We start from the raw sequence: 26196 nt of genomic DNA on the forward strand, positions 1-26196 counted from the left end.
TACGGAAACGGTGGGCAGTGTACATTCTGTACTAAGGAGCCTGAGTCTTGCATGCAGGTCTATCTGCAGTTACATCCTCTTGCTTACCCCTTCCAACAATGGAGACATTTAAAAATGGAGATATTTCTAAAGATTTTATTTATTTATTCATGAGAGACACACACAGAGAGGCAGAGACATAGGCAGAGGGAGGAACAGGCTCCCCACAGGGAGCCTGATGTGGGACTTGGACTCGATCCTGGGACTGTCCCTGCCAAAGGCACATGCTCAACCGCTGAGCCACCCAGGTGTCCCAAAACTGGAGAGATTTCAAATAAAATGTGGATGTATAGGTCATGCTATCACAAGGAAAGTGGCAAGAGCTCTGGGTGGCAGCCCATTCAAACTGAACCTGTTTACACCAGATTCCCAATGGCACCATCTGGCCTGCTTCCCTCAGTTACCTTGGGTTTGTAAGGTAAGCCCTGTTTGCCTTCTTTAGTAAAAATCTGAAAGTACAACTCCAAACTTTCCTTTTGCTCCACTTTGTATTTTAGTTTACTGTGCATTTTCAAACATTATTTAAAGTAGTCTGAACGGCTGCCTTATGGCACATAAAAAATATCATTAAGAGTTCTTTATACAGGAAATGGATTCAAGCATTAAGCTACTTGGCTCATGATCCAAGTCACCCAATTTCAAAACCACCTACTTTATATTACACCAGATCTTTACCATTTTAATTATAACTATATTAATTATATATATAATTATATATATTTATATATAAATAAAATAAATAAATTTTATTATAAATATATATATATACATATATATATATATATATATGTATATATTGGCTGGTAGTACCTTTTGTAGCTTCCTTCACTGAATTCAGTTTGAAAGAACAGACAACCCCACCAAATCAATACTGTGCAGCATCACTTTCATGGGAAGCAGATTTGATAGTGAAAAGCTTGTAAGATAGAGAAAACTCAAGACTGCTTTCCTTTAAATCAAAGATATTCTATAAAAAAACAATTATTTCACTTCTTTATATAATACAAACAGCCCATATGACATGAAAATGAAAAATAAACAGTATCTACTTAGAATGTCACACATAAGTACAATGGAGAAAAACGAGAGAACAGGAGAGAGGGAATGGTGGGGAGACAAGAGGAGTCATTTTCTTATGTCAGGTAGTCACGGAAGGAAGTTCAATAATTCCTTCAAGCTGAATGTCCCTTACCAACAGTGACCACTGAAATCATCATTGCTCCATAGAGACCAGAGGAACACACCTGCACAGCCAGTCAGCCCCATTTGCTACCCCTCACACAGTACCAGGAACAGAACTCAAGCTTTAAAAAGTTGGCTATTATGCTATTTTGTTTCCTGAAGCACTCAGAGAAAATGTTAACTCTAACTGCTCCTGAGGTTTACTGATGCTTTCAGCAGACAGAATTTTGAAAGACTACACAGGCAAACATCTGATCTTTGGAAAACAGATTAACCTGGAAGGAGACAATGAAATAAATCCTGAGGTGGAGGGCTTCTCTTACTAACAATGAAAGAAAAATAGGCCTGATCGCTAATCTATACGAACAGGGGAAAGGCCTCAAATATGAATAATCCTTATATTACTTATAAATGTGTCCTTCCAAAATTATGAGATACCTATGTTTTCTGAAAATAATTGGTTCAATACAATATGGATTATTTATCTGCAGCTTAATGCTAAGGAAATCATGTGACTAATAAACTATGAAATATTGCTTCGTAACTTCAAAACTGCTAGTCCGTACCCTAGAAAACAGACACGCTGAAACAAGTTGTTTGTTACTCTCAGATGGAAAATATTGTTTTCACTTTCTACCTGCTTGTTTAAAAAGTCATAAACAAAACAAGATACTAACATTATGGACTCCATGTTATTTCCACACTTAAATGAATAATCATTGAATAGGGACTTTCAGGCCATTTTCACTAACATGGACCACCAATGCCTTAGGCTAAAGAAGCTACCTTTAGAGCGAGGCACAGCATTTTCAAATTTAGGGCAAATTACCAAGTAGAACTGTCCTACTTTACAGTAAGTTTGGATTTGAGAATGAATGTTACAGGTGAATAAGACCTAAATACTCAAGATATTTTCACAATACCCCTGTGCACCTAAATTTTAGACTTGGGAATAAACAGGGCAGATAATACTAAGAACAAAGTTCATACAAAGACTGTAAATCCTGACCCCTGTGCTGTGCTCTGCATCTACAGAAACCTTTCTGCTAGGCTGAATAATCTCATAAACCCTGTGAGAGAAGTTACATTTCTACTATTCACACTCAATTCCAGGCAGATTAGATTGATATAGCAACTTTCTTAATCTCTTTTACAAAAGAGAATTAGTCTGTCTGAATTTTTAATCTAACTTTACTTTCTTTGAAATACTAGATTTAACCATTTTCCTTAATCAAGCTGAAATAAGGTTCTGGTTTATACAACAAAGAAACACGAAAAGGAAAAGAAATACTATGAAAAAAGAAAACAGGACTTTTTATGGAATATTCAGCATTCACTGAAGCTATTAACAATCTTACTGTGAGATTTTAATATTCTTAATGAAGAAGAGGCTATTATTTGTTTCTTTTTAATTGTCTGTCTTTGGAATAGTTAGCTGTTTGCTAAATCTATGTCCAAAATTGTCTTTTAATTATCTATCGTTTGCTTTATAAAAATCATCTTTTTACTTTTTGTCAATTTCAAAGCAAATAGGACAGATACTTGTCTGTCTAAAAAGATGATGTATTACTTCAATTAAAAAGTATGAAATGTTTGGCAATCTATCCAAAGAAATTAAAAACATGGATTTTATTTTAGGGTTTGTGCTACATTTAAATATATTGAAAACATCATCTCTCTGAAGACATGACTCTTGGTAGATGTTTAATGTTAAGTCAATAGAATAAATGAATTATTCAGAAAAAGTAGTTTATTTTTTAAAAGATCTATGTCAACCTAACAAGTTTATTTTTAAAAAATCTACAATGTTAACCTTAATTTACCTAAAAAATGGTCTAATTCAGTGATTTGTAAACTTTTTTGTTGTATGCCTTATCAGTGAAAACTTTTCAACACATTCCTCCATATATATATTTATTAATTGTATATCTATGCCACTTTTTTAATACATTAAGTGACTATTAAGTCATACACACAAAGAAACTAATTTTAAAATAAAGATAAAATAATCAAGAGTCTCATTGAAATTAAGAGTCACTTTAATATGTGATGTTATTGCTTGTCCTGGCTGTAACAGCTCGCTAAAATACACAGATGTAAATGAGAAGGTCAATGGCTATGATTATTATATTGTAAAATTCCTTTTTCAACTCCCTTCATCATCTACCATCTTTGCTGAAATGTGACTTGTATATTTCAATTTTCCCTGAAGCTAGGTTATTTTTGCCAAGTAACCACAAAAGGATTCATTTATATTTATATTTAGAACCATTGGGCTTAAGATATACTAAAACTGAAGCCACTTTAAAAGTTTGGTAAAAACTACCTCCAAGATTTATGTGTATGCAAAGAACTTTTATGACTAAAACATTTTATGTGGCTATAAAATCACAATGATAGAAATTTTTTCTTGGTATTTTCCCCAAAATGTTTTCTTCATAGCAGAGATTTAAAGACCATTACTTAAAGCTAATTTTTAAAATATCACCTGTATCCCAAAGGGAATGACTTTGGGGTCTATTTTTCCCCAAAGTTCTGATAAGTACATGCTCAAGAGTTAATCAAGCATATATACTCTGTAACACATCCTAGGACATATGACTGTAAGTTTTCCAGATAATACCAAACTGTTTTCAAAAGTAGTTGCACACATATACTTTTACTATGCTTTTATCTCTTTGTTATTGTAGTCTTTTTTTTTTTTTTTTTTTAAAGAGAAAGAGCATGTGAGAGCAGGGAGCAAGGAGGGGCAATGGGAGAGAGAGAGAGAGAAAGAGAACCTTAAGGTAGCTCCAATCTGCATTTAGCATAGAGACCTACCTGAGGTTTGAACTCATGACCCTGAGATGAAATCAAGAGTCAGATGCTTGACTGACTGAGCCACCGAGGTGTCCTATGGCCATTTCTACTACAGAAAAAAATGAAATCATTTCACCCAATGACATGTTTTTTTTTTTTTTTTTTTTTTTGGCTTTAAGAAACCACATAGAAGTATATGACTTTTAAGTTCTCTTTAAAATAATAATTTTAGGGCAGCCACAGTGACTCAGCGGTTTAATGCTGCCTTCAGCCTGGGGCGTGATCCTGGGGACTCAGGATCGAGTACCACATCAGGCTCCCTGCATGGAGCCTGCTTCTCCCTCTGCTTGTGTCTCTGCTTCTCTCTCTGTGTCTCTCATGAAAAAAAAAAATCTTAAAAAAAAAAAAAACTTCTAAAATTATTATTTTATTTTATTATTTTTAAAGATTTTATCTATTCATTCATGAGAGACACAGAAGGAGAGAGAGACAGAGACATAGGCAGAGGGAGAAGCAGGCTCCATGCAGGGAGCCCCATGTGGGACTTGATCTCTGGACCCAGGATCATGCCCTGAGCTAAAGGCAGATGCTCAACGGCTGAGCCACCCAAGCATCCCTAGAAGTTTCTATTCATGTCCTGAATACTAGTTTTTAAACATCTTTCTCCTACTAGCTAATATATCAGTGCACAATAATCCTTAAATTAAGATTCAACATTAAGAACTGATTTGGTCACGGTAAAACATCATTTATTAATATGCTAAAATTTTGTTTAGAATATTAGCAACTATGTTCATGAGGGTTTATCCCAGGAATGCAAGACTGGCCTAACATTCAAAAATCAACAAATGTAATTTACTATATTGACAAACCAAAAAAAAAAAAAAAAAAAGGAAAAATATGATACCATAGACTGCTTAAGATACAAATATCCACTCTAAACAGGGCAAGCCCACATGAATTTTATTCCACATTCTAAATTACGGAAAAGTTATTAAAACTTTTATTAAACTTTTATTAAAAGGATTAAAAACCCAATTATTATAGTGTTTGTACTATGAAGTATTTGATTAAGACCTTAAAAAGCAAACTGGATTTACTTTTGTTTCTAGAAGGAACTCTAGTAACTCAAGATAACTGTAGAGCATCTTCCTATCTAATAGTTGTTTCATCACAAAATCATGCTGATGGAATATGATTGTACTACCTTTGTACCCAAATGTAAGGTTCAGAGATAATATGAGCATTAGCTCTACTATGTTATCTCCTTTGAGATCCAATATATCTTATCTCTGATAGAAATATTTAACAAAGAAAAGGTACTCATTTGAAGCTTTAGTAATAGTTAAGGCATAATAATTAATTGTTTAGGCTTAACAAATCTGCAGTTGTCTTGTTATTTTATCAACTACATTTACATGCCAGATATAATTCATCTGTGCCAGATGAATATGCAAAAACAGAATCTAAAACCAAGACCTCTAAATTGTATCCATTATTTCTTAACTCTATAAACTTCAGAAACTTATAGATGTCAGATCTGTCAGAAAGTTCTCTTTACCAACTAAAGTGAGGACAACCCAATCTCTGTTATGGACTGTCATTAGTAATTTAGCAGAGCTAGAAGGCAGTTCAGCCGAGTAGACAGAAAATTAAAACATGGGCAGCTCCTGATTGGAAATTTATTCATAGCAGGTAATGAAATAGTGCAGTCAGGATCTCTGGTATTACTCAGAGAGAGAGATTTAATTCTGATAACTTGATGATGGCACTTGAATCAGAGATTATAAACGGTGACAGGTTGTGACATATAGATAGGATGAAATGAGCATCAGCAACCTATCTCTACAGAAGCTGATTTTATATAAGATTATTTTTTTCAAGCAGTAAATATATAATTTCAAAAATTATTACAAGTTTTCAAAAAAGAGACTTAGGCCTTACATAAACCAGGTACCATTTTCATACGTACTTTTCCATGGAGTATAATAAAAATCAACAAATCAAAGATAAGGGGTTGAAGAGAACTTATCTTTTAAAATATGTAGCTTCTGATTTCACCTGGATAAGGAACAAACCCCAAATCACAGGCAGAGTAGCTATTCTATGGGGAGGTGGCTGGGTTTTCATGCATTTATTTACATGTTTAATGAATTTATATTCATTAAATGCACTCATGTACAAAGAATGCTATTTATATTTACTAAGAAAAATAAGTTTTTATTTTGGAAAACGTGTGCCTTTTTATATTAAATAATTATCAACAATGACATTACTTTTATAATGAAAAGTATATTTTTTTTAAAAAAATTGCTTATAGACAAAGCTATCACTAAAATATGACAAAAAAGTATTTCCACAGACAGGTATTTCAATATTTTTTTTTTAATTTGTGAAGTGGCATATTTATTGTGTATGGTCAAAACTTGTTAGATGTAGGGGGTTTAAAACACAGCACAAAAATTCTTTAATGCTCCTGCCACTGAATGAAGGGGTTCATGTGCCTTGTCCTTGAAATTGTGTTTGACCTACAGTTTATAGCAAGAAATGAAGCTAGGTCAGTTTCTCCATCCAGACCATAAGAAATGCGAGCCATTTGGAATATTCACTATTGTAAGAAAGCTCAAGTAGCCTGTGGAGTGAGCTCCAAGAAGAGGAACTGAGGCCTGCTGGCCCATCATAGTCATGGCTGAGCTCCTAGCTGACAGCCAGCACTATGTCAGTCAAGTAAGTGAACCATCTTTAAAATGGATACTGAAAGATCCGCCCCTCTACTGAGCCACTCCAATTGACACAACATGTAGAAAGGAAGAGCTATCCCTCTGAATTATGCCCAAATTGCAGATTTGGAGGCAAAATAAACAACTGCTGTTATCTGAAGTCACTAAATTTTGAGCTGGTTTGTTAAGCATCAATAAATAACTGAAAGGACAGAAGAGGACTTTAAACATGAATGCTGATTATAAAAATGGCTTTAGTATTGCAGCAGAGCAATGTTATGTTAAATATACTCTAATCAGAAGAGAAGAAAGAAAATGTAAAAGAAAAACCCTGATAAGTTTTATCAAGCTAATACAAATTTTGTTTTAAAAAAGCTTTTAATAAATAACATAAAGTATTGAGAAAATAATTCAGAGTCCCAGAATCTGTAGCATTTTATATACTGAGAAACCTAAGTATTAAAAATTATTTGTTTAAATTTGGTGATTTAAATTGTTTAATTTTGCTTTGTAGGGTTGTATCTATTTTATATAATGATGTTACAACCAATAGTATAATCCTATATAGAAAAAACTAATTCTACTAAATTGGAAAATAGAGATATTATCAAACAGAACTATATAAATGCATTTTAAATGAAACTATATTTACAAAGGACTAAGCCTATATGACATAACGCAACCAAAAAAAATTAGTCATAATATAAATAATAAGCCAAAACCATGCTATATTATTTGCCAAAAGTAAGCACCTGAGAAAGATTAATAGTTAATTCCATAACAAAAGAAACCAAGTATTAAATAAAATGTTATATATGACTTAACTTCTACAACAGACATGTTTTTTAAAACAATTACGTATAATCCCTTTTATTTAGAAAATTGTGTAACTTTTAGTGGCCTATGAGAGCTCGAGGTACAGAAAAACACACTATAATAAATATTTTAATAAAATAATCATTTGTAACATAAAAATCCACCCACTTAAAGTATTTATTTTTAAAGACACAGTTCTACAGAATTGTTTCATAACACAAAAATTTAACCATTTAATGAATGTCTTTCATAAGGCACAGTTCTATAGGATAAAGTCCACTCTGACTCATCTAAATAAGAACCAGAGAGTTCAATTAATTGTATCTTTTGCCCACAATCTACTTTTATAAGATTTTTTCAATAGTGGAGTTATACTATAGAATTAGCACAGGTTTAGTTCTTTTTACTTGTTGAAAATCTGTACTAGGAAAAGCAATGTTCAAAAAGGTGACACAGATACAAAACACCGTTATAAAGGGAATTGTATTAGCCCCCAAACACTGCCTCCTCTTATAATGAAAAACCTGAGAACCAAAATGATTAATCGATTTGTTTCGGAATGAAAGTAGGCCTGGAACCCTGCCACCTGCTTCTACCTCTTGTGTCTTTTCTCATATGTTATGCTGCTTCGTCTGGCGTGAGTGATCCTATATGGTTATGAAATATAAAACAATGTATACTATTCAGGAAAGAGCAAAGGAAAACAATTTCCTCCATATGAAAGTCATCTAATTTGTGGTGAAAAATTAGAAATCTTCATTTTGTCAAAGTACTTACTAAAGCATTTTTCTACCCTGCTCATTTTCCACACATGTGTATATTTGTGTATAATGCAACATCCAAAAGAAAATTCATTAAGCTTCTTTCAAAAATATTTATTATAAAAATTAGTTATACATTGATGCTCTGCTGGTTTTGATATTCCTGACAGCATGTTTTCATTATATTTTCACTTATAATCAATAACAGATATAAACTGATAGTATTTTTGGCTTTTTAAAATATTTTTGCCATGTAATGCTATTTAATCACCTAAAACACCCTTTATTTAAATAGCAAAAGAAGTCAGAGATGTGTTTAATCTTGTTTCAACATTAAGCCTTAGTTTATTTTTACATAACATGGTCCTAACAAAAGGACTTACCCACATTTAAATAGAGATGCTATGCAGAATAAGTAAAATAAAATATGTAGCTAGGACAGCTCCAGTGGCTCAGCAGTTTAGCGCTGCCTTCAGCCCAGGGCCTAATCCTGGAGACCTGGGATCTAGTCCCACATTGGGCTCCCTGCATGGAGTCTGCTTCTCCCTCTGCCTGTGTCTCTGCCTCCCTTCTCTCTGTATCTCTCATTAATAAATATTTTTTTAAAAAATCTTAAAAAAAATAAAATAATAAAATAAATAAAATATGTAGCTAATGTATCTAAAACATTTGACATCATATCTGATGTATTACATACTAATAGATGTTAGTTGTTATTACAGTTATATTAATATAGCTGCGATCAAGAACATGGCAATATTATTAAGATAGCAAAATATGAAGTACAATTTTTAAAAAGATTACTTAAAACAATGCATATTTATTAGAGATGTACTATAGTTAATTCAACCTTAGAAAGTATTCTTTTATCTACTAAAAAATATTCATATTAATCCTTTTATTTATTTATTTTTAATTTTTTATTTATTTATGATAGTCACAGAGAGAGAGAGAGAGAGAGAGAGAGGCAGAGACATAGGCAGAGGGAGAAGCAGGCTCCATGCACCGGGAACCTGATGTGGGATTCGATCCCGGGTCTCCAGGATCGCACCCTGGGCCAAAGGCAGGCGCTAAACCACTGCGCCACCCAGGGATCCCCCATATTAATCCTTTTAAATGCTATATAACCAATATGTTTTAAATGACATAAGATTGGTAAACCTGAAATTTAGTGCAACTTGCGACAAACACATATGCTATTCAAAAGAAGATAAATTCTTCTATGTAAACATTCCTTTTTTTTTTTTTAATTTTTTATTTATTTATGATAGTCACAGAGAGAGAGAGAGAGGCAGAGACACAGGCGGAGGGAGAAGCAGGCTCCATGCACCGGGAGCCTGATGTGGGATTCGATCCCAGGTCTCCAGGATCGCGCCCTGGGCCAAAGGCAGGCGCCAAACCGCCGCGCCACCCAGGGATCCCTATGTAAACATTCCTTATAAAATTTTAAATAATCGGATTAAGAAATTATATAGCAGTGAAAGACTACACACACAATGAACTTAGTAAAATTCCTTGAAATGTTTTTTAAACAAAGACATTTCCATATGATAGGTACCTACCTGGAGTAGGCAAACAATCGACTATCCCAAAGATCATGATTTCCTCTAGGTCCAGAATGAAAATAACAGGAATCTGTCCCGTCAAACATATTTAATCCATCTTCTGAATTTTTTGAAGCATGGCTGTGCACCACATCTAAGAGGACTGTAATACCCATTGAGTGAGCTGTGTCAACTAGTTCTTTTAGCTCTTCAGGTGTTCCATAACGACTAAAGGTAAAGAATAAAGTAAAAGCAAAATTGTATCTTTAAAGCAAACAACCAATCATTTACTGCATATCAATTGTTTTATCAGTACACTCCTACTTTAAATATGCAAATTCAATATAATACATAGATGCAAGTCAAAGTGGCATAATATTTTCTCTTAAACAAAATTTAAAGGCATTAGATAAAAAATAATAATTTAAATACAGCTATTAGATGTAGACTTATGTTTCAGTAAAAAATCATAATTTAAGTAGATATACAGTAAATTCTGCTTTCTATATTCAGAGATTTTGATTTCCTTCTCCAAGCCTACATAGCCTGAAGAGAATGGTCATCCCTGTTTATATACTTGGCCATTCCTGTGAATGTGTATGCTTGAGGATGGGGACTGCTGGAGTATTTCTTTGAATAACCTTGGTGTCTTGAGTGAGGTTCTCCTGCACTTCCTTATTCCCAAACTGGAATGCCCTCAGGTACTAGAAGGCCAAGAGAATGTACCATGTCTGTCACCACCCAAGCAGAAAACATGGGTAGCTCAAAGGCACGTGTGTTTGTATTAATAGCAGTTTTCTAGTCTATATGAAATAGAAAACAAAAATCACTCCTAAGGGGGAAGGTTTTTCTTAACCTATGCAAAATCTCAATATTGGCCTTCCATAGCATTAACTTTGCCTTTTATATAAATAATCACCCAATCACCCTTGTGATTATTTGTTGTCTCATTTCCTCACTAGGCCATATTCTTCTTGAGAGCAGGAGCTGTGACCATCTGGTTTCCCATGATACAGTACAACGCTTAGTATATAGCAGGTCTCCTGGTAGCCAACTCCACAAGGCAGTAAGAGCTATCTTCAAAAAATGCAAATGTTATAATTTCATATTTACCTAAAATTATACTTACATTCCCATGGTCCTTAGGATAAGACTGTGGACCTTATCAGGACCTACTGCACTGCCTAATTTGGCTCCTTCCAATAACTTTAGATTAATGACACTTTACTGTTTTCTCTCCCTATTCCAGCCACCTAGCCTTTCTTTCCCCATGCAATGAACAGCGTGTTCAATGAATAAATAGCCTCAAAATTTCATTCATTCATTTGCTTTTTTCAACAAATACTTATTAAGCTATCTACCATGTGTCATGAAATTTTCTATGCTCTGGGATTCAGCAGTGAACAAAATAAATATCACTGCCCTTATGGAATTTACATTCTATTTGGAGGACTACAAATAAATAAGCAAAACACGGGGGATGCCAGACAGCAATAACTTCTCTAAAGAAAAAACAAAACAAAGCCACTGGTAGAAAGGGTGGGTTTACTATCTTAAACAGGGTTACAAAGTGAATGTTTCATGAAGAAGGCAATGTTCGAGGGAATACATGAAAGAAGAAGGGAGTATGTGAATATCTAAAAGACAGAAGATTTAGGGAGAAAGGGTACTGGGGAAATAAGCTGGAACACCTGGAAGAATAGCAAATAGGTTAGTATGTGGCCAGAGTGGAATGATCAATAGAGATGAGGCCAGAGAGTCAACCAAGACCCAGATTATTTGGGGTCTTATGGACCAATATAGGGCCTTTCACTTTTAACCTGAAAGAGTTAAGGAATCATTAGATGGTGCTGAGCAAGAAAGTGACATGATCTTTTATTTTTTAATTTTTTTAAAATTTAAATTCAATTTGCCAACATTTAGTATAACACCCAGTGCTCATCACATTATGTATTCTGAAGTGGTTACTCTGGTCACTATTAAGAAAGTAGTCATGTGTATGGAGGGAGAGAAGGCCAGAGAAGGGGAAGGAGAAAAAGAGAAAACAGAGTGCTCAGTTAACTGAAATAATCCACATTATAGATAATGGCAGCTTGGACCAGGGTGACAGCAGTTGAAAAAGCCAGATTTGGGATACACTTTGAAGTTACAGGTGGTTAGGTTTTATGATAAGCTAGATATAGGAATGGGCAAAAAGGGAAGAGTCTGGTATAATGTAAAGTGTATTTCGGCCATAAGAATGGATGAAACTTGATGAGACACCCCAACATATGTTATTCATATACGGAGGAGAATGGAAATAAGGCCTGAGACCTGGAAGTTCAACATTGGTGGTCAGGAAAAGCAAAGGAAATTTAAAAAAATTAAAAAGCAGCAAGAGAGATACGAAAAACACAAACAGGAGAATAATAGTTTTCCTGAACACTGAAGGAAAGAAAAATGTCCTAACAAGGTACAGGAAACTAGTAGTGCCAAGTGCTGCTGACAGTTCAAGTAAGTTAATAGACGATCAGTGGACTTAACAGCATGGAATTCATCAGTACACTTGACAAGAGCAATTTCAATGAAGAGGTGAGGAGCCTACTTGGAATGAGTTCAAGAAAGAAAAGAGAAATGAAAGATTTAGAGTTTATAAATACAGGTAATTTATTGAAGGAGAAGGACTATCAAAAGAAACAGATAAAATGATCAGTATTTTTTTCTCTAGCCTGGAATGCTATCTCCCTATCCCCACTTCATCCTTCCTCCCAGTTCACTCTTAATTAAGTTCTGGATCTCAGTTCCAACATCGGTTCACATCTAACCTAAACCAATTAGATACCTCATTCTAGGCTGTTACACCATCCTGTCATTTTATTCTTAGTTTTTATCATGGGAAGAAATCAATATGTATGATTACTGGATTAACGTCTATGTGCCACAACAGTGTGAGCTCCATGAGGTGGAAGCACTGTTAAACTTGTTCAACTTGTAGTCATTCAGGTCAGCACTTCTTCAATTACGTAGGACTCCTTGGTGTCTTTCTGCCCAGAGAGACACATTCCTTGGATTTTAGCCTAGAAGGAAGGATAATCTTTCTACAGATAGTAGTATGTCCTTTTTTTGTGTGTATTTTTTAATTGGAGTTTGATTGCCAACATATAGTATAACACCCAGTGCTCATCCCACAAAGTGCCCCCCCTCAGTGCCTGTCACCCAGTCACCCATCCCTCCACCCACCTCCCCTTCCACTACCCCTTGTTCATTTCCCAGAGCTAGGAGTCTCTCAGGTTTTGTCCAAGAGCCTTCTGAGTCACATTTCTACAGGAGTCAATCTCTTTCCAGAAAAGGATGTGAGCCCTAGCAATAATGACTTCCATGAGACATGATTTTCTGACTAAAGCTTGGACCTCCAAATGTATGACAATTTTAGTAAGTTAACTGGATATTCTTCATCTGAAATCATTTTATGGAAAGCAATGTTGAATCACCGCCAACCTCTAAGGCTTGACGCAAAGACTATGATCTCAGTCCAAAAAGAAATTCTCAGCTTCTATTAAACTCTGGTAACTCTAAATGAGGTTACGAAACATCATATAAAAGGTAAAAATTCATTTTATTTTTTCCTCGAATAAAAATGGTTATATTTCGGACTTTCATTTTACCTTGAAGCTGCAAAGAAGCTTGTGATCTGGTAACCAAAACTTGCATAGTAAGCATGCTCCATGATTGCCATCAACTGAATGCAGTTGTATCCTATACAAGCAAATGTCAAGTAGAGATTAAAAGCAATATTTTTAAAGAAAGAAATGAAAAAAATATATAAACACAGCATCCTTTTTCTAAAGACATTAAATTTTACATATGATCATTTATATATAAATGATCTGATCACTTTGAAAAGTTCTACTTTAAAATATTTTGCTTGTCTTGACCTTCTAACACAAAATTAGACAGTTAGTTCTTGAGAGTTGTACTCTAACTAGCTATTTGAAATGCCTTCATTTAACATGTAATAAATGATATGCAAATATAGTCTTAATTTGACTTTAGAATATTAAAGATGGCAATCTACATATGCTAAACTTCAGTTACACTTGTAATATTCATAGTATAGATTATGAAAGCTGAAAAAAGTAACCAGTTGCATGCCACATACTTGGAGCATGCAAATAATCAAAGAGGAAGAAACTTTTGACCTTTAAAAAAATAACTGAGATAACCATTTTTTTCTTCAAGTTTGGTAAAATTTGGCAAAATTTTCAAATATTGTTTGACTGCTCTGAAAGTTACATTGCTGTAACATACATAGAAAATACTCTCTTCTCAAAGTCCAGTTGATGTCAATACAGTCTGTCAGGTACATATTTTGGTACATAACTAATATTGGAAAAATTGCAAAGTCACATTCAGAATTAGAGATTTATGTTTAAAGAATAACATAAACTATGGGTCATAGCTGTTGTTGGCTTTTTTTCATTGTAAAAACAATCTAACGCTATAACATTTCTATCATGGTAGAAATATGTGTATAAACTCCCGCTCGGATTAACATACATCAATTATATATTTTATAACAATATACACTTTGTAGTTTATTTCTCTAATATGAAATATTATTCTTATGATCAAGCACCAATCTATAGTTTTTGTTATTAATTTTATGGCATTACTCATTCTTAGATTCATTTATGTTCAGAGTCCTGGGCTTTTCAACTCAAACACAATGATGAACAAGAAAATCCTTGCTCTGCAAGCTTCTGCAAGACCAGGGGCATAAACAATGTGTTACAATATTAAATTGTAGAATATCCCAAACACGATAATTCAAATATAGTATCTATAAAACACAATCAATATTAAATTCTTCATACCTTTAATTAATTTAAGTTTCTGGAATCTGACCTTCCCATTATAGATAACTAAGATCCATGTATAACCAAAAACTTGAACAGTGAGTTGTAAATCTTTCTTCTAGCCAAAGTTTGGACTGCCTACCAGAAACAGAATAATTAAATGTGCTTTATCTCCCTGCCTAGCTGTTGGAGCAGGTGCTAATATGCTGTGAAATGATTAAAAAAAAAGCATTACCCATAAAAAGAAAAATAACAACTTTAAAGCATACCAAATCAATAGTTCAGCATTATACACTAACTCTCCTAGTTGTTCCCCTGAAGACGAGGATCTGTGTCATTACAGTCCAACATATAAACATCTAGAACAATGTGTCTTAGAAGATGCACCATAAATATTTGTCAAGTAAATCATCCAGACTATATATATGTATATACTTTCATACAATATGAATTCCAGTAACCTTAAAAAAATGTAAGATTTTTTTCCCCTAACAGACTAAAATGAACAGGCTATAATCAATGACCACTCAAATTGATAAAAGTTCTCTCCTGTAGAAAAGTAATTATGCTTACATATTTATCTACAGTTTGGAAGCCATCAGTTCACATTACTTAAAACTGAAATTGGAATAATATCTTGAATTCTTATGCTCTATCTTATTCCATTTCTCTTTTCTATGCTATCACTATTACAGGGCAATTTGAGAAGCCTAAAATAAAATGCATTTCTATTACATATTTAATCTCTTAACACACAAAAAAAAGACACTTGTAATTAGCTTTTCTAATAAGAGAACAGACTCATTAAAATTTTATCTGAATAAAAATCACAGTTATTACTTACCAAGGTCTTTGATTCTTGGTAGTACATTGCATGTAAAATGTTTATAAGAAGCTATTTTTCCTTCATATGAAGAAATTCCCACATGAGATTCATAAATTCTTAGACCTCTTGGCTTCTTTGGCTTGGAATGCTTAAACTACAGAATATAAAATTATATAAAGAATTAGATCAGAAATTCAGGTATGATACTAACTGATTAAGCATGTTAAGTGAAATCGTGAATCAACTCAAATAGTTTGGAACTGTTTTCGCATATAAAAGGCACTTGGCTACATCCATTAAATTTTCTCTTGAAAATAAATTCCTTTTTAGGATCATGTTAATAGATCTGTTTTACAAGAGTAATCATGTAATGGCTTATACCTTATCATTGAGCCTTAGAGAAAACATAAAACCTTAAAATGCATAATTATTAAATGCAAAGCATTTATCAACAAGCTCTAATAACTTGGAAGATAGAAAAGTGAGTTCAAAGGTACATATAAACTTTGACAATAATATAGCCTTAAAAATAACCCTAAATAATACACCATGAGATATCATGAGATATCTTTCTTCCCTATCCCTTGCTTCAAAGCACACTAATCCTGCTTCAAACCAATGACAATGAGAAATACTCTATCACTGAGGTATCTGTGATGAATCAGAAATTATGATTAAAAAAACAACAAAAAACAGTATCCCTTTCAGGTCCATATGTAGAGATTTCTTTCTCCCTTCTAACCTCAGAAACACATGATAAAACAACTCACTTCTATATTTTACTGGCTACAGATGATGGACTCTGATATATGTATAGCGTATCAGGTACACTATGATGTAAAATATAAAACTGGCAGTGAAGAGAGAAGTTGAACATTACTATAAAAGTTATGGAAGTAAAAATTAATTTTCCTAGAAATACTGGAACAAGAATTTATTTAAATATTTGTTGTTCTCACTTTATATGGGTGTTCTGGATCCCAGTGTATCCAATCATAATTCACATTATCACCTTCACGAGTCACATACTTCGCCCATGGTGAAATACGATACAAGATCTCTCCACTTTTACTCCTAATAACTACCTAAAAAGAGAATGAGATGTTATTGCTTTAAAACACTTTGAAAACTCTAAGATAATGCATAAGAGTTTATAAGCACTGCTACAAGTAAGAAAAGGAGGCATGGTCTTAAGAATTTAAACTACTATACAGATGTGTACCCTTAAAGATGTATAAATTCCATGGACTTTACTTTCTTATCTGTTATAGTTATGATAATTAAACTCATTTCCACTTGAAATATTTTATAATTCTCTGGCACCTTCCATCATTGTCAATCAGCCATTAGAGTGGTCAATTAAAGTAAACATGAAATAGATAGTAAAAAGACAAGAATATTGTTTGAAAGCTACCGTGAATAAATCAACAGGAAGACATAATCTTACTATATATTAAAAAACGTAATGAGCTATGTTGCTAACTCTTTCATTTCATTTTTATAGCAATTATAACATTTTCAAGAAGCTAAAGGAGAAAAATGTGTTTTGATTAACATTTATATTGTGCAAACACAAATATGCATACATACATACATACATACACACAAAACAGATACTACCCTGCAAATATTTTCCATCTCTTTTCAACTTCTTCTATACCCTATTCATAATATGCTTTACCATATAAAACCAAGCATTTCCTCTTTGAGATATCCATTCTTATCTTTGCCAATAGTATCACTATTGTTATCAAAAATAAAAAACAATAAAATGTAAATACACCCTTTTAGACTTACACTGAATAAAATATTTTGAATTTATCGACACAGATAACAAAGTGAGCCACATGAGCAGGGTTTCTAAGTGAGGTAGGGGTGGTAGGGTTTTTTTTTTTTTAAGAGATTTTTAAAAATTAAATCTTCTAAAAGTTAAGTATAGGATGGTCAAAATTGTTCAGATTAGGAGCTATATTATGCCCTTAGCATTGAGAGAGAGTATGTTCTTCAGTCTCCTTTAGCAGAGAAAAGCTCTAGCATACATAATTCTTGGTAATTAAATATGTAACATTTTATAGTTTTGAAAGGATTTTCATCATTATACCTTAACTCAATTCTAGAGAATATAACCCAAATATCAAGTGAGATTGAGTTGACAAAAGTCACTGAATAGCAGAGCCAAAAGCTAAATACAGAGCCTCTGATACTCACTTTCTTGCTCTTAAAGGCAGCCATAGCACTTTCTATAGATACCACAAAATAATGAATCATGATTTATGATGTAAGAGCAGGTAAGTGGTGAAAAGCAATGTCTAAGTTACATGAACAAAATTCTTTCTCCTTCATTATGCCTCCTACTTATTGAAGCCAATGACAGCTAACTATTGCTATCATTCAAATAATTATCACAAAAAGATGGATGAATAGAATTCATCCATTTTAGTAGTGTTCATTTCAAAAGATATGTCCCTTGAGCCACATGAATTTCGGGTGTAATATACAATAGTAACATGCTTAAGAGAAGGTCTTTTGTCTCACTCATCAACTGAGAACAGGTCATGAGGAAATAAAATACAGAAATCAGTTTTCAGTAAATAACACTCTGCTTAATCCATCTATCTTTTCTCTCTTTTGCAAAGTGGCTCTACAGTCCCTGTAAAGGATATTCACATACCCATAATTATTTGTGAAGGTGCCTGACGGCAGAGAGAATATTTGAAACTTTACGTAGAGCACATAAAAAATCTCCTCATGCTGAAAATAATTTTCACATTCTTTAGAACATTAATTTGCTTGTTGTTGGAAGGAACAGTCCTTTCATTGGTCTCTCATGTTCCTATGTATGTTGCTGAGTATAACAAGAATACAAGGTCCTGACAGTTACTGACAGAAGCTATTTCTCAGAATTGTGTTTGTAGCATGCAACCATGATGGAAATGTCTCCTCTGAAGATACAGAACAGGTATGCTTATTGCTTGCTATGAAAGAATAAATATTCAAGATATTTATTCAAGATAAATATTCAAGATAAATATTCTGGAGCTATGATGCAAACCAACTGTGTGAGTATCATCCATCTGGATCACTTGGTGTCACTCCATAATATTTGGAAGACAAAGGGAACCATACTGCTTACTGTGTTGCAATTAATAAAATAATTTGTCTCTAACCCAAGGGTTGTATGTATTCTGCCAGATTCCATGAAACAATAACAAGTTACAAGCTTGTAGGTAGGGTAAAATCAAACTCTACACCTGACGAATGATTATTTATTTAATCATTCACTGAATGACTTCAGTATTCTTCTTTCCAAAAACGCTGTTTTTTTCCTTCCCTGTCATTTTGATTAGTATTGTTTCTTAGGGTGGAAACTTCTAATATCCAATTTCTTCTTTCCTTCTCAGTAACAGAACTATAGGGTAGGTCTTTCAATGATATAGTAAAGCAAAAGTTCCCACCAAATCTGGAACATTTATCTGTGATCATTACATAAAAGGTAAATAAATTTCTGTTCTTTAGGCCCCTACATTTTGGAGGCTTCTTTATTACATTAGTTCAATGTTTCTTAAGCACTCCCCTGTAGAAGCCACTTAGTTCGTTTTTGACTTGCTGTCCTTAAATTGTCATGGCACAGCTAAGAATATTCTAGTAAATCTAAATATAATTTGAGAGGTGTTCCAATGAATAAGGAATATAATCTTTCTTGACTAAATTCTGCTCATATGTTTTGGGGGAGAGGGCAATTCCTAGATTTTGTCTTTCATAAGTTCAGATTCAGATGAAAAGTTTTTTAAGTCATGAGATAAGACTACATCATTTAATTTACAACCTTAAAATAGCACATGCTATAAAGCAAATTGAAAAGAGATAGCTTGATAGATCTTTCAACGATATTAAGTCTAACAGCTGATGAAGTAGAAGAATTTACTTGGTACTACCAAATTGAAAGTCTTATATACTGCTAGTATAAGTATGAAATAGTATGAAAGCTCTGAATAGCAATTTGGCAATATGCATTAAAAAAAAAGTAATTCTCAATACTTAGCAATTCTAATTATAGAACTTTGCCATGGAAGTAATTGGAGATCTGTCCAAAGAACTATATCCCTGTCTATTGACCTTACTGCTAATTGGCAAAAAGCGATAGACTAAATAATATATAGTAGTAAAACTATAGTACTGAATTATATTGAAGGTTATAAGAATATTCTTTCACGTTATGAAAAAGAATGTATTGTCTCCTAATGTAAATGCACAGAAACCCATGGACTAAAGCATTTAAACAAATAGAAAAAAATATTTAGGTGAATCTATCTATGGATAGATTATTGGTAGCTTTTATTTCCTGGTTGTATGTGTGTATATATCACTTCATTTCATTTGTATAACTTTTTTTTCCCCTAAAGATCTATTTATTTATTTTAGAGAGAAAGAAAGAGCGCAAGTGAGTGGGGGTTGGGACAAAGGGAGAGGGAAACAAGCAGACTCCCTGTTCAGCAGGAAGCCCATTGCAGGGCTCCATCCCAGGACCATGAGATCATGACCTGAGCTGAAATAAAGAGTGGAACACTTAATTAATGGAGCCACCCAGGCATCCCTTCTCTGTACAACTTTTTGATCTGAAACAAATAAATATTTTAGTAAGTATTGTGAATACATTAATTACATAACTGCATATGCATCTATGGAGCTGTGCTATTCTGGTTGCATATAGTATGTACCTTAAATATACTGCCAGAGTATTAAAATAAAACTTCAAAAAATATGTCAAATTACTTCAAGAAATATGCTAATGAATACAATATCATGATGAGCTTTTTATTTATTTTTTTTCTTTTTTTTATTTATTATTTTTTTTTATGATGAGCTTTTTACAGGGCAAATGTATATTTTGTAATATTTTAACATTTGTAACATGGCAAAAATATAAACAGGCTTTTTTAATAAGTCAAATTATCTCTGACTTGTGGGAAGTTACCATCCAAAGATATTAATCAATAAACAAGTATATAAAAGAAATCTCTACCTGTGCAAAAGTCAAACTGACTTAGTGTGAGGATCCCTGGGTGGCTCAGCGGTTTATCGCTTTCCTTCGGCCCAGGGTGTGATCCTGAAGTCCCGGGATCACGTCCCACATCAGGCTCCCTGCATGGAGCCTGCTTCTCCCTCTGCCTGTGCCTCTGCCTTTCTCTCTCTCTCTTTCTGTGTCTCTCATGAATAAATAAATAAAATCTTAAAAAAAAAAAAAAAACTGAGTGAACTATTTGAAATCAAATTTTATTTAGAAAATATCACTTAGAACTCAAACAATATAAGAAATAGTTGGGTAAAACAGTGAAGATTTTTTAAAAAAATTGTATGTATGCATGTATTCATTCATTCTAGGAGTATCTTTTGAAATGCTTCTTGCCAAAGATTATTGTTCCTATGGACTGGAAAATTATGACATAACATGCTCCTCAGGTGGTCAACAATTTAATTTAAAAACAGTGGACATGTTCAGCTGGTTAGAAGTATTAGCATACTCTGGAAAACGGCATTTGAATGTAACTTGGTTTCTTTTATTTTTTTTTTTAAGATTTTATTTATTTATTCATGAGAGACACAGAGAGAGAGACAGAGATGTAGGCAGAGGGAGAAGCAGACTCCCTCTGGGGAGCCCGATGTGGTACTTGATCCTGAGATTCCAGGATCATGTCCTGGGCCAAAGGCAGACACTTAACCTCTGAGCCTCCCAGATATCCCTGTAACTTGGTTTCATGACTGAATTGTAGAATACCAAGGGAAAAGACACAGATGTTGAATATTATAATTTAATTTTCCTAAATAGTGGCTATGTGATACAAGGAAAACCTTTCTTTATATTAAAAAAAAAAGTTAAAAGCAGGGTTAATTAAAAATATAGTAATAAAAATAACTATTTAGTAGCATACAGTTTAAAGTAAATAACCAAGCAGAGTCATTTCTAATATATAAAGCAATGTTATCTCCACTTTTAAATTACCTCTAATTCATATAATATCTAATGTAATCAATACTATATATATAGAAAGCACATAAATATAATATGTTGAAATAGTACATATTATATGCTAAAATATATCAATACATATAAATATATACAAATATAATACATATCATATACTTTGGTATTCATATCAATATATATGAAAACATTTATAAAACAATGGGTACAGGCATACACAATGCAGAATAATGAATATGAATACTCTGCCTTTGTAGTTTTAAAATGTGACTGAAATACATATATGTATATATAAATATATATATTTACAGAGAAAGAGAATGATACACACATAGAAAACATACTGTAATTTATTCTTAAGTAATTTTTAGAAGTATGGGAGATGGACTAGATGAGTGATGGGTATTAAAGAGGGCACTTATTGCGATGGGTAGTGGGTGTTGCATGTAAATGATGAATCATTCAATTCTACTCCACACATCAATATTGAACTGTATGTTAATTAAAATTAAACTTTTTTAAAAAGTTCAGGGAACAAAAATAAAGATCAATTTTTAGAAAAAGTAATCAATGTTCATAATTAAGTAGGAAAATAAGTGATATATTCCAGAGAATGTGCTGATTCTTTCAGTGAGCAGAATCCTAAATAAGTGTTTTTAATATTTATAAATAATATAAGATAAACATTTTAAATGCATAGATATAATTACTAAAGCTTTAAAATAGCTTAATATAATTTTAAAAGGACATCTTAAATCTCATTTTAATTCAACTATGGCTTTCCTACTAACCTTTGTTTCAAAAATGACATATGAGTATACTTTTTTCCATAGTTTTGTTTGTTTGTTCTTCCCACTTGGATCACTTTTAAGATTCACTAACATTATATAAGAATGAATCTCTTTGCTATTTTGGGAGGCTCAAAGTGGCCCCTCAAAAGATGCTCACTTCCTACGCTCTAGATTCTGTAAATGATACTTTATGTAGCAAAAAATGGGTCTTTGAAACAATCCTTTGATAAAAGGATTAAAATGAATTGATTATCTAGAACATCCAAAAGGGTAATCACATTAATCCTTATAAGAGGAAAAGAGGGATATTTACACACAGAGAGTAAAGGAAAAAGTAATGTGACCAAGGAAGTAGAGACTGAAGTGATGCTGACACAAGCCAAAGAATGCCAGGAGCCACCAAAAGTTGGAAGTGGCAAAGAACAGAGTCTCCTAGTCCAGAGAGAGTGTGGTCATTCCAACACCTTGATTTCAGCCCAGTGATACTGATTTGGAACTTTTGGCTTCCAAAAATGTGGAAATTTCTATTGTTTAAACCCACCAAATTTGTGTAGCAGCTACAGTAAACTAAATTAAAAGGGAAAAATTAGAGGCAATCAGTTTTTAAGAATAAAATGGAATGTACTTAAATTCAATTAAATGTCAGTGTTAGAGTTAAAAGATAAAGTTATTTTAGTGATTAGTCTAAATAACATATTTTATCACTTACTAACTTCCTACTCCCTAAATGAAGGCATATACCAATGTATTTCAGTAACCTTCACTAAACAAGTCTCCTTGACAATTCCCAGGAAAAGCAAACTCTTTCAGAATAAATGTTGCTGAGCTTCAGAACTGATAGAAGAGCCTACAAAAAAAGCGGATTTGTAATATGCAGTTTTTATTGCTAGTCTACCCACATGTAATTATATTAAAAAATTGAATAAAAGGGATTACTCTATATGATGCAACTAAAATTTCTGAATTTACCATAAACAAAACCTAAAGGGCTACTTTCTACCCTATATTTGATATATTTGCTTCATTAAATAAAGATGAGAGTATTTCAATAAACAGGTAGTCAGCAATAATAATAATGTTTTTTGAAAAAATTTCATTCTGAATTTTCTAGTTAGGGATATCAGAAACACTATCTGATATTAAAAGATATTTCACTGTGAATTTTAAGTTTATATTTCAATTAATTGATGGGAAAAAAAAAGATACCAATAAAAGTATCAAGGTAGTTTTCTAATAATAATAAGTCCATAACATGTAAATGAGTATTTTGTAGATATACTTTCATAAAACTACATATATTTAATTGGTAAACTTATATAAGTTAGGTTTATATGTGAATTATATAATTGGCATAACCATTGTTTATATATTGAGCCTTCTATGGGGACTTGAATTTTGTTATTTACATTTTTTTATAACGAATTTTTTTAACATTTTATTTATTTATTTATTCATGAGACACACAAGGAAAGAGAGAGGCAGAGACACAGGCAGAGGGAGAAGCAGGCTCCATGCAGGGAGCCTGCCATGGGACTCGATTCCGGGTCTCCAGGATCAGGTCCTGGGCTGAAGGCGCTAAACTGCTGAGCCACCCGGGCTGCACTGTTATTTGATTTTTGTAAAAAAAATTCTGCTAATTTAACTGGATAACAAAGTTCACACATTTTAGAGATCTCCATTTTTGATCTCATAATTTAGATAATTTTATTTAATCAAACAACCTTACACAAGTCATATGCATATAAAATCATTACAAAAATTATCACCTTTTTAAAGACACATGCAGATTGGAAGTGAGGAGATGGAGAACCATTTATCAGACAAATGGATGTGAAAAGAAAGCCAGAGTAGCAACACTAATATGAGACAAAATAGACTTTAAAACAAAGACTATACCAAGAGACATAGAAGAATAATCATTAGGGGACAATCCAACAAGAAGACACAACTATAAATACTTATGTACCCAACATGGGAGCATCCAAATACACAAAACAGTTACTAAAAAATATAAAGGAATTGATAGTAACACAGTAATAGTTGGGGACTTCAACTGTTGTGTCTTTCTCTTTCTCTATCAAACAAATAAATAAGATCCTAAAAATAAATAAATAAAGACACCAATGGAAAAAAACAAACCATAAGCCATGATCTCTGAAGAACATAGATGTAAAAATCCTCAACAAAATATTAGCAAACTGAACTCAAAAATACAGTAAAAAATCATTCACTATGATCAAGTGGGGTTTATTCCTGAGATGCAGTGGTGGTCAATATTCACAAATCAATTAAAGCAATACATTACAACAATAAGAGAAAGGATAAGAATCATATGATCATTTCAATAGACACAGAAAAAGCATTTGACAAAGTACATCCATTCATGATAAAAACTCTCAACAAAGTAGGTTTAGAGGGAACATACCTCAACATAATAAAGGCGATATATGAAAAACCTACAGCTGACATCATATTCAATAACGGAAAACTTAGAGCTTTTCCCCTAAGGTCAGGCACAAGACAAGGATGTCCACTCTCACCATTGTTATTCAAAATAGTACTGGAAGTCCTAGCCACAGCAATCAGACAAAAGAAAAGAATAAAAGGCATCCAAATTGATAAAGAAGCATAACTTTCACTATCTGCAGATGACATTATATATAGAAAATCCTAAAGACTCTACCAAAAAACATATTGGAACTGATAAATGAATTCAGCAAAGCCACAGAATACAAAATCAATCTCTAGCACTATACTGTACACTAATAATGAAGCAGCAGAAAGAGAAATTAAGACAACAATCACTTTTACAATTGCACCAAAAATAAGATAGGCATCAACCCAACTAAACAAGTGAAAGACGTGTACACTGAAAACTAAGAAACACTGATGAAAGAAATTGAAAAGCACACAAACAAATATAGAGCTAATGAATGAAAAAGAATGAAATCTTGCCATTTGCAATGACATAGAGCTAGAGAGTATGATGCTAAGCAAAATAAGTCAGTGAAAGACAAATATCATATGATTTCACTTACTTGTGGAATTTAAGAAACAGATGAGCAAAGTGAAGACTAGAGAAAGAGAGACAAATCAAAAAATACTCAAGTGTAGAGACAGAGGAGAAGTGGGAGGGGGCATGGGAAAATAGGTGATAGGGATTAAGGAATGCATTTGTCATGATAAGCACTGGGTGATATATGGAATTATTGAATCACTACATCATGTACCTGAAACTAATATTACACTGTTAACTAACTGGAATTAAAATAAAAACTTTTAAAAATGCTTTGAAATCAGCAGACAAGAAATTATCCAAATGCATATCTGAAGTTAACATTTCACATATAGTCATCTCTCCCTATTAAACCATCTGTTTAATCACTGTCTCATTTCTTGATGGGTGTACTTATTTCCTTATCAATATTTATATTAGCCTATTTGTAGATCTTTCCCTAATACCACGGATACCTAGGAAAATATATGTATTTTTGAATGAAAAGAGAGATGAGGGTTAGCGTTCTAATCTATGAGACTTTAATATATAAAGAATGTTAAACATTGAGGAAGAATTCTTTTCATCATTAACTATTTGCTTAGTAGTCATCAATTACATTGTTGGAGATATTAGACTCAATATGTATTAAATACATGATTGTATGTTTTCTCAAATCTTATAATTTTTACAATTATGTATTTTGAATCTAGTCTCTATAGTTTCTCTACATATCTTCTAGGGGCTGAATTATTTCTTTTTCTCCCCCACACTTTCTATCTACCTCATTGCAAAAGCACTTCATATGATTGCTTAAGCATCACATTTTTTTTCTTCAAATGATTCGATTTATCACCATATAGACTTTTGTAATTATACTCAATAAAATATTTTTAAAGAGAACT

The 26196-nt window shown here is 32.8% G+C and overlaps 1 protein-coding gene across 5 annotated transcripts in view; it reads right to left on the bottom strand.

Moving 5' to 3' along the window:
• Nucleotides 1-26196, bottom strand: part of GBE1 (1,4-alpha-glucan branching enzyme 1) — a 272117-nt gene that overhangs the window by 131916 nt on the left and 114005 nt on the right. For all 5 annotated transcript variants that reach the window (XR_011997302.1, XR_011997300.1, XR_011997299.1 and 2 more), the window contains exons 4-7: nucleotides 16482-16607; nucleotides 15541-15676; nucleotides 13506-13596; nucleotides 9880-10089 (exon numbers count right to left, since the gene is read on the bottom strand). Coding sequence is in view for 1 of the 5 variants with exons in the window: in XM_025995626.2 (XP_025851411.2) it covers nucleotides 9880-10089; nucleotides 13506-13596; nucleotides 15541-15676; nucleotides 16482-16607 (563 nt within the window). In the remaining 4 variants the exon portion in view is untranslated. The remainder of the gene's footprint in view (nucleotides 1-9879; nucleotides 10090-13505; nucleotides 13597-15540; nucleotides 15677-16481; nucleotides 16608-26196) is intronic.

The sequence above is a fragment of the Vulpes vulpes genome, chromosome 15 (genome assembly GCF_048418805.1).
Source record: "Vulpes vulpes isolate BD-2025 chromosome 15, VulVul3, whole genome shotgun sequence".
NCBI lineage: Eukaryota > Metazoa > Chordata > Mammalia > Carnivora > Canidae > Vulpes > Vulpes vulpes.